General features: G+C 31.8%; 1 protein-coding gene across 1 annotated transcript in view; it reads right to left on the bottom strand.

The window, feature by feature from the left end:
- Positions 1-14,419, bottom strand: part of LOC135201643 (actin-related protein 3-like) — a 127,538-nt gene that overhangs the window by 83,297 nt on the left and 29,822 nt on the right. Inside the window, exons 3-4 of the mRNA XM_064230740.1 lie at positions 10,787-10,943; positions 5,527-5,684 (exon numbers count right to left, since the gene is read on the bottom strand). Of these exons, the coding sequence (XP_064086810.1) occupies positions 5,527-5,684; positions 10,787-10,943 (315 nt within the window). The remainder of the gene's footprint in view (positions 1-5,526; positions 5,685-10,786; positions 10,944-14,419) is intronic.

Here is a 14,419-nt window from a genome sequence, read left to right as displayed (position 1 = left end):
TTTATTGTCAGTTAAATCATAATGTGACACATCTGTCCCGCAATGCTACGATTCATACCAGCGATATAGCATGAGAAGCGATCGAAGAAAAAACCTGTGACTAACTGATTCCATGACTGCTGATCCGCAACTAAGATTCTAGACGCTGCATCGACTCTTGGTTGTTTTTTATTTGATCTGCAGTGCTTAAGAGCAAGTTTGAACTGCGCTCTTGCCTGTCTCATTAGTAATGCTACCATTTTGCCTCCACAGTAAAAACATTTCTCGTGAATATGAAAACAGATCTTTAACCAAGTCATTCCATTCAGGTATATTACAAGAATTACCTTGACAAAATCTAAAGGTAGTCCTGCCTGAAGCAAGCATAGCTGAAATTATGTTCGAATAGGATTCAATCAGATCCCTCCTTTGGTAGTCATTTCTACAAATTGTGTTAGTACAAAGTAAGGCGTCTGCCGGTTGAACTACTGACTGCAACCTGGTTTCCATGGTTGCCCTAAAGTACCTGGTTTTCTATTGGTTTTTAAAATCCCAGTTTACAGATGGTGGGCAGTCAGTTAGTGGGTTCACTGTAGGGAGGGATGGGGTACTGAAAGACACCTGTGATGGGATGTGATCGCAGCTTGTTGCAAGATCGTAACAATCATTGCAGGTGATAACAGAATCAGGAAGTTGTGGATGGAGATGTGATGCAATGGTCCGGCCAGGAGGTTGTAATTGTGTCTGCTCTATTTTGTACATATGAATAGGAGGGGGGAGGGAGGTGCATTACATCGCTAATAGGGAGAGCATGATTTTGACAGAAGCGAGTGAATTCATTATAAAATTGTTTTGTGGGATGAGAATTAAGGTCCACGATCATACAAATAAGATCAGCAGGAGAATCGTGAATAATACTGTGTAACTAACCTAGAATCATGATGTACTGATCAAAATTATTGTTATTTTCCCAGGGCATATAAACATTAATTATTAGGAATTTAGAGTCCTCTACTGTCACCTGAAGCGCCAGCAATCTGTCACTCCTGTAGGTCTTCACATTTACCATGTTGTCTCATGATTTGTGCCACAGGAAAGAAAGGCCCCTTTTGGGCGAACAGCTACAATTTGATCTGTAACTTGCATCGATGAAGTCGAGAAGGTTCTGAAGTCTTCATGTATTGAATCGCAACTGACAAGGTCATGTGGCCAGAGGGGCGTTTCTTGCAATGCAATGATCCCTTTGAAGTTTTTGCAGAACATGTTTAGGAGAGGCATGTTCCTCTTGAGGCCAAAAATATTTCAAGAGATTATGTATAATGTATCCATGGCTACTCACGAAGATTGGAGACGAATGTGCTGATCATTTGGGTGGATGGGGGATTAGCCAGGGGAAGTGGGCAGTCACTCGCCGTGGTTGGGACTGGCACTTGCGGTGGAAGTGACCCTGGTTGGGGTGTCAGTAAGTTCCCTGGGGGGAGGGGGGACCCTGGTACCAGATTAGGTTATATCTTGAAACTAATATATTAGGGCCGAAATTCTTGCCTTTAAGAACATCGAGGTGTTGAAATAGGCAGGTAATCATGTAAGCCACTTTATGTTTACTTTTGCATGGGAGTTTGTGAGAGATGAGTGGGTCAGAGCCCATGAGAAACTTGACACTCTCCACTATGGCGTCTAATGTCACCGATGAGCGCAGATTGTGAATTACTACGCGACATCTCTTCTCAGGTTCCGGGCGAGGTGAAACATGAATGTTGGGCTCTGGTCCAGCAGCCAAATGAGAGGTTCTTCTCTTCTTTCTGCTTGTTTGTATCTGCCAGCTGCCAGACCCCTCATGATCACTCTCATCCACATCCACGTTTGGGAATTCGAGGGGAGAGATAGGGTGGGGAGAATCACAAGGACTGGTGAACGTCACTGGAGATCTATCTTCCACTGGAGGCACTGGGGAGGGAGAAGAGGACGGGAGACCAACGGTCCTCTCGGAATGGTCTATGGGTGATAGGGGCACTCCCGTGTTGCTGGGAGGTGAGGAAAAACTGGATGTCACATTCAAAAGAGTCTGGTGGCTATCTGTGTGTTTGTCTAGCGATTCCTCCACTCCTCTGATTGCATCCCAGATCCGTGCGAGATTGTTTCCACAGTTTTAAGACTGTCTAGGCTCTAGGGATTCCTGTAGTCGTTTGATCACATCCCAGATAGCTGAGAATTTATCATTTGTCTCCTCGATTTTTTCCGAGTTTTTTACAATTATTTCTGAGAGGGATTTTGCTGTATGGAAGGCATTTTCTGCTGTGTGGTACACTGCAAGCAGGCTTAGGTCAGCAGGCCCCTTTGGAGGCAGATTGTAAGGGTCATTGGCACAGTTCCACTGAGCAAGTCCTCAGCCACTTAGTGATATATGATATTTTCTTGTGAGAAGATAGGTTTTTTGCGAATCGCTCCTTGAGAACGTTTTCTGGTATCAGATCTTTGCATTTCGTATATGCAACGTTAATTTCCTCATCGGAGAAGATATCACTGACAGATTGTATAGCGGACTCAACATCGGAAGGTTTGATTGGTATTGTATAAAGTAAAGACAGTTGTTTGCATGTACGGAACTTGAGTGTGGGGCACAGGCACTGGTAAGTGCCAGGATCACTTGTGCTACAGTTGGAGGTTGGTCGGAGGACATTTTTGTGGTAAAGGAAGGGCCAAGCACTAGCACATACACTGCATTCTTTTACCCATTTCCCAGGACCAATAGGCCTCAAGTAGCTGTGATTTGAAAGATTTCTAAGGCACTGACTGGAGCAAAAAGAATATTAGTATATCTGCAATTGCAGAACACAATCCCGCTTACACGCCAGGTATTACGTGGAGACACTATTAGCACACTGCTTACTATTATTATTATTAATAGGGGTTAGTTTTTCCAGACCTCTGAGTCTCAAGTAGACTCTTCTCGGGCTGGTTCTCCAGGGATCAATCCTGAGAAGGAAAAAAAATAAATAAATAAAAAAAAAAATTAGATTATTTGAGAAACCCATCTTATTTAAAAAATTTATGATTTTATTAATTGAAAAATCCCTGCTTTCAGCAAGAATATTTTTCATTTCCGAACTCCACAGATAAATAGATCTTTGCTGGGTCCAATTTGGGCACTCAACAAGCAAATGCTGTACTGTCATGGGTGTTTGACATCTGTTACATTTCACTGGGTCAGCATGTGGTGTTGACATCAAGTGACCATCTGAGAATCTTGTGTGTCCTATATGTAGCCTTGCTAGGATCACCTCTTTTGATCTTTCCTCCTGTGAGGATGTCCTCCATGCATAGACTTCAGTTTTTATGTTTTTAAGTTTATTTGTTGTTGGCACCGAGGCCCATTCTTCTTTCCAATCCTGGTAAATCAATGTTTTAACAGATTTTACCCAGTCTGACACTGGGGCATATGAAATTGTTGGAGGGATAGTGCAGGCTAATTTGGCAGCAGTCTCTCTTACTATAAGATGTATAATCACCAAGGGCAAAAAAAAAAAAAAATTCATTTTTGTAAAGAAACGCGAGAGAGACCTCCAACATAGTCTTCATCTTCTCGTTCATCTTGCTGTACAAGTTTGTAATGCACGTTTTTTGGTTTTCCCTTTTCAGCCTTGAAAATGAGACCACTGTCTTGAAACACTGGCGATGATAAAGAAACCACATGTATTGAAATGTTTTGCCTCTTCATTTTGTTATACGATGGGTACTAGCATTGACCACATCTATATATATAACTCATATTAGGCTTCAAAATATAAGCTTTCAAAAACACACGATCTTCATCTTCAGGTATCAGTGTATCAATACCTATAAAAGAAGACTATGTCTTCTAAAGCCTGTACTTTGTAAATAAAAGAATCTGAAATCTAAACCATCCGTTCTCATCGAAACCTAATACGATACATATCAACTTATATGCAGTGAAGTTGTATGGCTAATTTGTGATTATAATATTAATAGTAATAATACTGATAATACCATTTTTTTACTAATAACTGTTATAAATAAAATACCACTTACAGCATTATTCCCAATATGAATATTGGCCAATTATTAATAAGCATCACTGAACCAGAAAAGCGAGTAATAATAATAATAATAATAATAATAATAATAATAATAATAATAATAATAATAATATCTAGAAAAACTAGAGGCTGAAGTAGCTCCAGGACTCATGCAGAAGAGTGTGATCCTAGAAACGGCACACATAGTAAGAAAAGTGATGGACTCCTAAGGAGGCAGGATGCAACCCGGAACCCCACACTATAAATACCACCCAGTCGAATTGGAGGACTGTGATAGAGCAAAAAAAAATGAATAAATAAAATAATAATAATAATAATAATAATAATAATAATAATACAATAATAATCATAATAATAATAATAATAATAATAATTAATAATAATAATAATAATAATAATATAACATTAATAACAAAATGATGAGTATAAAGAATAATTTTCCTCATCTTTCTTTCGAACTCCACAGAAGCTCAAAGTCCAGAGCTGTCAAATATGTCAAGTACATAATGTGACAGGAGGGAGTGTAATTTATTTCTTTTTTAAGGTAATGTATTAAGCTGACTTTTAAAGGGAATTACAGTAACTTTAATTTCATTTCAACGTTTGCTTAATACGAAATGTAAATGCCTGTTCTAAAACAGACACTTATAACTAAGAGTTGTATCAATTTAAATAAAAACCACTGTTTGTTCATGAAAAAGAATTTCAGAAACAAAGAGAAAGAGACAAAATAAAGAATTTCTTGAAAATGGTTAAAAAAAACTTCTAAAAATAGATTAGCTGGTTGGAAGGGGGAAAAAAGAAAGAACTACGATGAACATATTTAATCTCGACACCCTCCTATATTTTTACCAGCCATTTACTTCTTTTTCATGGGTAATGTATTAAGCTAACTTTTTTATATGAAATTATGGTAACTTTAATTTAATGTAAAAGTTAGCTAAAGTATTTAGGGAGCATGATTACAGTTATATTTAGTGTTCAAACTAGAAGTAAGCATTTTTTAGCATTTTTAGAGAGCGTGCTAAACATATGCGAAAATTCCCTTTGCTCTTTGTGCGAGGGGGTCTTAAACCTAACCTCGATTAAATTCAGGATATTACTGTAGTTCCTTGAGTACACAATTGTTTGTTAACTTTACCAGTTTTCCCACTGGCACTAGAAGGTTTAACTTTACATTAAGAACTTTATCAGTTTTCCAGCTGGTGCTAGAAGATTCAATCTTATGTTAAGACCGAAGGTTTGTTTCATATATGAACAAATATAAGATCAAAGTGTCCTTAAAAGATTATCTCATGAATAATGATATATTCATATCTTTTTATACAGCTATATTTAATGATATTCTTCATAGACATTTTGGAAAATTTTATACGGATTGTCTAATCCAACCTTATCTGAAGAAATCAATAAAACATATAGCACATGCCATACTACAGTATCTACTGTAAATCCTAGGGCCTACAATGACAAAATTGCCATGACCTACCACTGGAATGACATGGGTCACACCATCTCCTGAATCAATGACAGTACCAGTCAGTGACCTCTCAGTAGCCTGACGAGATGCCCAAGATGCTGCTAAAGAGAGTACTGCCTGCACTGCAATGTACAGTCCAGGTACATTGAAAGATTCAAACATAATTTCTGGAAAAAAAAAAAAAAACTGATAAATAGTATCCTACATTCTTTACTACAATTACTAAAAGCTATATCTTATTGTCTGGATGCCAGCCCCAAAAGTACAAGATACCTCTATAATAATAATAAATAATAATAAATAAATAATAATAATAAATTAAAGAAATAATAAACCTAATAATAATAAATAAATAATAATAATAAATAAATAACAATAATAAATAATAAATAATAATAAACAATAATAAATAATAAATAAATAATAATAAAGAATAAAAATAATAATAATAATAAAAATAATAATAAATAATAAATAATTAAATAATAATAAATAAATTAATAATAAAAATAAGAAAAATAATAATAATAATAATTAAAAATAAATAATAATAAATAATAATAATAATAATAATAAATAATAATAAAATAATAATAATAATAATAAATAATAAAAAGAAATAAATAAAAATAATAATAAAAAATAATAATAATAATAAATATAAAATAATAATAAATAATAAAGGAAATAATAATAAATGAATAAAAAATAAAACTAAATAAATAAATAATAAATAAATAAAAAATAAAAAAAATAAAATAAAATAAATAATAAATAATAAATAAAAATAGTAATAATAATAAATAAATAATAAAAATAATAAAAATATATACTAATATACTACACTACTACATATACACTACTAAAATACTAATAAAAAAAAAAAAAAAAAAAAAAAAAAAAAATAAAAAATAATAAATAAATAAATAATAAAAATAATAAATAATATAATATACTAGCTATTATATACTGATACTACTATACTACATACTATACTACTATACAAGACTACTAACTATACTATACTACTACATATAAAGAATAAAGATATAATAATAATAAATAATAATTAAGAAGAATACATAAAATAAATAATAATAAATGAATAAAAAGAATAAATAATAATAAATAATAAAGAATAGATAAGAATAATAATAAATAAAATAAATAAATAATAAATAATAAATAATAAATAAATAATAAAAAGTAAATAATAAATAAATTAAATAAATAAATAAATAAATAAATAAAAAAATAATAAATAATAAATAATTAAATAATAATAAATAATAACAATAATAAATAACTACTACTACTACTACTACTACTACTACTACTACTACTACTACTACTAACTATAAATAAATAATAATAAATATAATAAATAATAAATAATAAAAAATAATAAATACTACTACTACTACTAGCTGCTACTACGCTACTACTACTACTACTACTACTACTACTACTACTACTACTACTACTATAAAATAAAATAATAAAAATAATAATAAATAAAAAAATAAAAATAATAAAGAATAAACTACTACTACTACTATACTACTACTACTACTATACTATACTACTAAATAATAACAATAATAATAAATAATAAATAATAAATAATAATAATAATAAAAATAATAAAAATACTAATATTTATAATGATAATGATAATGATAATAATGATGATAATGATAATGATAAATAATAATGAATAATAATAATAATAATGATAATAATAATAATAATAATAATAATAATAATAATAATAAAATACTGCTACAGAACCATAAAGTGGTTATACTTCCATGGAAGTTTATTATAAAAACTGAGAGATTATACATTCGCAACAAAACAACCCAATGACCAATTATCCACTTAACTATAGCAAAGGGTGTCATACATCCAAAAATTTTAATGTTTTCACTTAATTACAGTACATGCAAAAGAACGCAAGGCTAATAAATGAAAATTATTTTTTAGGATATAATTCATTACTTGGATACTTACCGTTAAAGCTAGCTCAAATCTTCATACCACTGGGTGAGATCTGCACTCAAACAAAATAACACCTGGCTACCCTGCTAGGACTATCAATGTAATCACCTGTATTTTGCTGTTTATACATTAATATTACAGTATGGTACTTTAACCCTTGCAGTAAATAATTTCTTATAATAAATGTACTCATTCACAAAATAGGTATAATTTTGTGCAGCAGCCATATCAGGAAAATATGAGGAATTTTTAGTTACTATAATTTTGTTTGCAGATCTGATGAAGGGGGAAACTGAAAACAAGGAAGAATTTCTAAAAGATTTGTGGCATTAAAGACATCAAACTTAAAATAGACAAACAAAGGAGGAATAACACAAGCAAGGGAGCCATTTCAAGAACAATTCCCTTCTACTACTACTAAGAGAGGCATGCAATGTGTTTGCCATAGTTTTAAGTACGTGTGTATCAACAATCAACATAGGCTAGGCTGGATCAATAATGATTATGCATATGATAGTTGAAAGTATATTTGGTGTTTGAACTAGTATTAAAATAGGCACTTAGCCAGTAAGGGTTTTTATGGGTAGGATGATGTCTTTGGTGTTTTAACTATAAAAGTAGGCAGTTTGGCTAGACTAAGCAATTTTTAAAGGGTGTGACAATGCAAATATTTGCTTAATGCGGGTGTTTGTGGTCCCCATCCCGTGATTACCGAGGTCCCACTCTATACACATTCACATATAGTACATGCACATACAGATATAAAATATTTTCTCTCAAGATTCACATTTTTTCTTTGGACCATATCTACCCATTATTCACTTGAAATTTGCCTATTCACTGGTTTTTTCAATAATTATTCACTAATTGGTGTATTTTGATGTTATTTCAAGACTAAACACATTTTTATTAAAAAATGATTTACTAAATTTCAAATATTAATATGTACTGAATAATAATGTATAGGTCAGTTTAACAAGATAAATGATATCATACAATATAAAAATTCTCTCTCCTCTCTCTCTCTCTAAATACATGATTTACTAATTTTCAAATATTCATATTAATGTAAACAGCGATAATACCAATTCATTAAAGAAAATACTATAGTAAATTACTAAGATTTTAGTTTATAAATTTAAAAATTATGTAAGAATAAAGGAAAATCCATTCTAACCCCCCTCTTTCTTTTGAGATACAGGTACTACTAAGCTGAAGTCCAGGGCTGTCAAATATGTCAAGTAATATGACAGAAGGGGGGCAAGCTGTTGTGTTGCCAATTAACGTTCATGTAATAATTCTCTCTCTCTCTCTCTCTCTCTCTCTCTCTCTCTCTCTCTCTCTCCTCTCTCTCTCTAATTACAAAATTCATGTGATGTGATATCATTTTAAGGGAATACAATAATGTTTCCATTTCCCCCTTTTAAATAAGTATAGCTCATTCTCTCTCTCTCTTGCCCCATAAGATACATATGTCATAGTAGTTACTCTCTCCGAGGGCTTATCTATGCCAATAACCCGATATTGGCACCTCTGTTAGGGATGTATCAGAGCCAAAAGTCATTGACTTTCATCGCTGGACAAGCACCATAAAACCGGATTGCCGATAACCAGGGACTACCTGTAGAAGAATCAACGTGCCTCTTGGAAACAACTTAAGTACAGGTCATGTCTAGAATCCCTAGATAACTCCTAGATAACTCAACTAGTTCATATACATCACTCTCGCTCTCTCCAAAATGGATAGTGGGCTGCTAAACGTAAGCGTTAAATTAGACATTCCCCGGTTATTGGCGGGGTTTCTGCTCTTGGTGGGGTGTCGATAAGTGAAAACCACCATTAACCAAAACTCGGCAACTCATGACAACGCGTTTCAGTAAATGGTGCCAATAATTGAAACTCTGCCCATTATGGCACCATAAGCAACTCATGGCAACGCATTTCAGTAAATGGTGCCAATAATTGAAACTCTGCCCATTATGGCACCATAAATAGCCAATCTTATGGCACTAGACAAGCACCATAAAACCGGATTCCCATTAACAGAGTCCACCGATAACAGGCCTGCCTGTACATAAATCATTCAGAAAATGGGTCGGATTTAAACCAGAATACGGTTGAGAGAGGTTGGGAAGGGCACATACCTTGGCCCCACGACACGCAATGGTTCTTTGTCCAGTAAAAGACCTACAAACACCAGTCCAGAGGGATGGCTACAGACAGATACCTAGACTCCAACACCTTCACTCTTGCGAGGGAAACCGCAAAGGGTCAATCATTATAGGGGGACCAAGATCTTCACCCTAATTTATCCTTTTTTTTGCTAACAAATAAAAGTAGAGTAAATCTCAATTACTCATTATTTTTCTCCTAACTTTCTTCACAACAACAAGAAAACCCCGCTGATGCCTCAATAACTATGGTAACATGCATATGCCCAACAACCAAATCATTCAGTTTACATACACAAACTTTTTTCCTATACAGCCTAACAGTTCCATCTCTGTTTGATGCAAATGACATAATGCAAAAAATATAAAAACACAATAACATACAGATGAAAACACGCCAGAAATAGTAAAAAGTAATACATGAAACCCCAGTATTTGCGGACTCACGTATTCACAGACTTCTCTCTAGAACATGCACCCCCATTATTCGTGGAAATTTCGCCTACTCCCAGTATTTTTTTTTTATAAAGACAATTTTATTATCAATTCCATCATAAAATGCACTTTTTGTGATAAAACTATTAAAAAAACTGATATGCATAAACATTTTAAGGTATTTTTTATAGAGGTTTCAACTATTTGCGGGTTCTATTAGCGAGTTGGGGGGGGGGGTACCTTTCCCCCACAAATACAGGGGGAACACTGTAATGCTCATTCACACCATCTACACAAGGACACAGCATGAAGAATTCTGACAATGTAAAAATTCCAATGCCACCTGGTGGGGAACAGGTGATTACAGACCCAGTCCTAGCTGGCTTAACAAGTATTATTTCATTTATTCTGAAGGCCATGCGAGGATAAAGGCTTATTTTATTAGCAGGTTAGAATCATTTAAGAGAGTGGATGTGTTGTGCTCTTAAACACAAAAGAGAGGAAGCACATCTGTAGCCATTACTTTCAAAATTTGGTTCTGAAATGTTTGCTAACATTAACATTACATTACAATGAAGGCATTCCACAATTGCAGTATACTCCCTTACTCTTAAATTAAGACCTGAAATGCTTGCTAACATTACAATGAAAGCATTCCATACCTGCAGTATACTCCCTATTTTCAGGAGTATTGAGCGGAGGTTCTGTCAGCAAAAAGTAATGGTCTTCTGGCTCAGCCCGAAGATATTTGAAAATACACTGCTCCATGAACTTCTCCATGAGATCCCAGTCCTCAACAATACCATGTCTTACCGGGTACTGTCAAGCCAAAATATAGTTTGTAAATCACTTTCAATAAGTATACAAGAATATCAAATTAAAAGTAGGACTCATGACATCAGAATGATAAAAACTAAACATCCTCACTCAACAAAAAACAATATAAACTATCATTGTCCTTTTAGTATTTTTCATAGCAATTGACAAGTATACTCGACTCTTAATACAATATCTGAATTCAATAAATCGAAAATAGACTTACTAACAACCCATTTCCTTTATAAAAATCCAAAAATAATATGTCAACACCAAGTTTTGAATATACTTACCAAGTAATTACATAGCTATATATTCTACCCTTAAACACAGTAGCTTTTAGAATTTAAAATCTTGGTAATGTGCTATTGTTTAGAGCAGGGATGTCCAACCTGCGGCCCACGGGCCACATTGTGGCCCACTCAATGTTTGGATGCGGCCCACTATCGACTCTCATTAAAAAAAAAAAAAAAAGATTTTAGCAAATTTATCATGTAGTGAGCTAGAGAGTCATATAAATTTAATTAAAATACTTTATATTTAATAAACAAAATAATAAACAAAAACAATTTAAAAAACAATATGATTAAGATGAAATTTACAACAGATTATAATATTGTCAGTCGCTTGGTTCTGTGATGAGGCTTAGGTAGGCCTGCGAACTTAGATTATTTAAAATCTATATTTAGATTATTTGCACTTCATTTACATTGTTAAAATTGTCATTTAGATTATAGATTATTTTTGAGAATTTCTTAGATTATTTCTTACTATATTGACATAACAATAAATCATGATTTCCTCGTAGCCTACATTGAGACACAATTCATCATAAGTATCGTGACAACACCATGTGTGTTTTGAACGTAAAATTAGATTTTCTGATTTTAAAAAGATAGAAATTGAGTTAAAATTATTTAATATCCATTTTCATTTCAATATGATAAAGCACCAGTTGAGTACCAACTTGAACTGATTGAGCTGCAAAGTCGGGAAGGTTTAAAAACTTTCCATAGTGAGCATACACTTCATTTATTTTATAAGAAATTGCATTCTCTCAATGAATTCAATCAAATTATAAATTTATCCAGAAAATTATTATGTATGTGGGGAAGTACATACTCTTGCGAGCAGTTTTTTTTCCAGCATGAAAAACATTAAAACTGCAGAAAGAAATAGGTTGACTGACAGACATTTAGCAAACATTCTTAGAATTAAGAATACATCCTTCGATGCAAATATTGAAAACAATATGGCTGGAAGACAAAGTCAAAAGTCAATTGAAATAAATATGTTAATTAAATTTATGGGGTTATTTTATATGTATAGCTACATAGCTACATAACATACTTTAAAAATGTTGTAATAAGTGTATTCACATGGTTTTGTTTTATATTGTCATTTTCATTAAATTCTGGAAGACAAAGTCAAAATTCTCATTGAATTAATATTGGTTAATTAAATTTAATGTTTTTTTTTCTATGTATAGCTACATATAAACATTACAATATTTACAATGTTGTAATAAAGTGTATGCACATGGTTTTGTTTTATATTGTCATTTTTCATTAAAATGTAATTCAGATATTCTGGGGTTTTGCGGCCCAGTTAAATATTTAAGTTTGCAATGCGGCCCATTAAATTAAAAGGTTGGACATCCCTAGTTTTAAGAGTGTAGTAAATCCCACCCACTCAAGGGTACAGATAAGTACAACGCTGCTGATGAACTCTATTCATTTCTGCCCTATGTCCATGAGAGGGGAGGAGGGGAGACTTTGATTCTGTAATTACTTGGTAAGAATAATATATATATATATATATATATATATATATATATATATATATATATATATATATATATATATATATGTATGTGTATGTGTGTATGAAAAGTGCTTCAACACGTACACAGACACATACACATACACACACATATATATTATATACAGGCAGTCCCCGGGGTACGACGGTGTCGGCTTACGACGTTCCGAGGTTACGACGCTTGTCAATAGATGTTATTTCCAGGGTTACGACACATGTTCTAGGGTTACGACGCCTACAACGCTCATCTGGGAGATGAAATAAGACACCAAAAATGCAAAATAATCAATATTGGAAGTTTTTTTTTGATGAAAAATGCCATAAGAATACAGTTTACATAGTTTTCCATGCACCCAAAGCATTAAAAGTAAGGTTTTCTTAGGATTTTTGACGATGTTCGGCTTAAGACGCGTCTCAAGAACGGAACCCAGGGACCGCATGTATGTATGTATTGTAGTATGTAGTATGTATGTATGTAGTATATGTAGGTATAAGTATATATATATATATACATATATATATATTGATATATATTATATAAGAGATCCTCACGTGAAAATGAGAGAAGGAGGTACCAAGACTTTCAACTTTTATTCCAAAGTCATCTTCAGGGTACCCTGAAGATGACTTTGGAATAAAAGTTGAAAGTCTTGGTACCTCCTTCTTTCATTTTCATGTGAGGATCTCTTATATACCCACCCGGAACCATTGTGGAACTGCAAGATATATATATATATATATATATATATATATATATATATATATATATATATATATATATATATGACTGGTAAAAGTGTTCTGTAACAACAGAATTCCATCTAATAAAAGGAGCCCATAAAAACACCATATATACCTGAAGAGAGAGACAGCAGTCTCTGAAATATAGTACTTTTCTCTCTACATTTTGGTGTTTTTATGGGCTCCTTTTATTAGATATTATATATATATACACACACACACTACACCACAACCCACACACAACACACACACATATATAGATATATATATATATAATTATATTATTATACTATAGGAAATATAAATTATAAATGCTATATATAAATAATTTATATAATAGATATATAACTAATATATTAATATAGTATAAATATATATTATATATATATATATATAATCGATATATATATTATATAACTATAATATATATCATATATATATATATATATATATACTATACACACATTATATATATATATATATCCAATACAGATATATATTATTATATATATTATTTAGATATATATATATAATATATACTATATATATATAAGATACTATATGTATATATATACACCATATATACACATATAATGATAATATCCACATATATATATAATATATATATATATATCTATATATATTGAATATATAATATATGATCAATATTATTATATACATCCCCTACATAACTATAATATAATAGACTATGTTATATAACTATCAATGTATGTATATGTAGATTATATCATATCATATTATATCTGTAATATAATATAATAGCTACTATATATATGTATATGTCTATTTGTAGATTAATATATGGCTAGTATTATATATATATGATATATCTATATAATTATATTCATAGATATATATATATATAATATATATATGTATATCTATTATTATTTATA

Source organism: Macrobrachium nipponense, chromosome 28 (assembly GCF_015104395.2).
Source record: "Macrobrachium nipponense isolate FS-2020 chromosome 28, ASM1510439v2, whole genome shotgun sequence".
NCBI classification, from domain to species: Eukaryota; Metazoa; Arthropoda; class Malacostraca; order Decapoda; family Palaemonidae; genus Macrobrachium; species Macrobrachium nipponense.
Note: the sequence above shows the minus strand (reverse complement) of the source record. Positions and strands in the feature narration are given on the sequence as shown.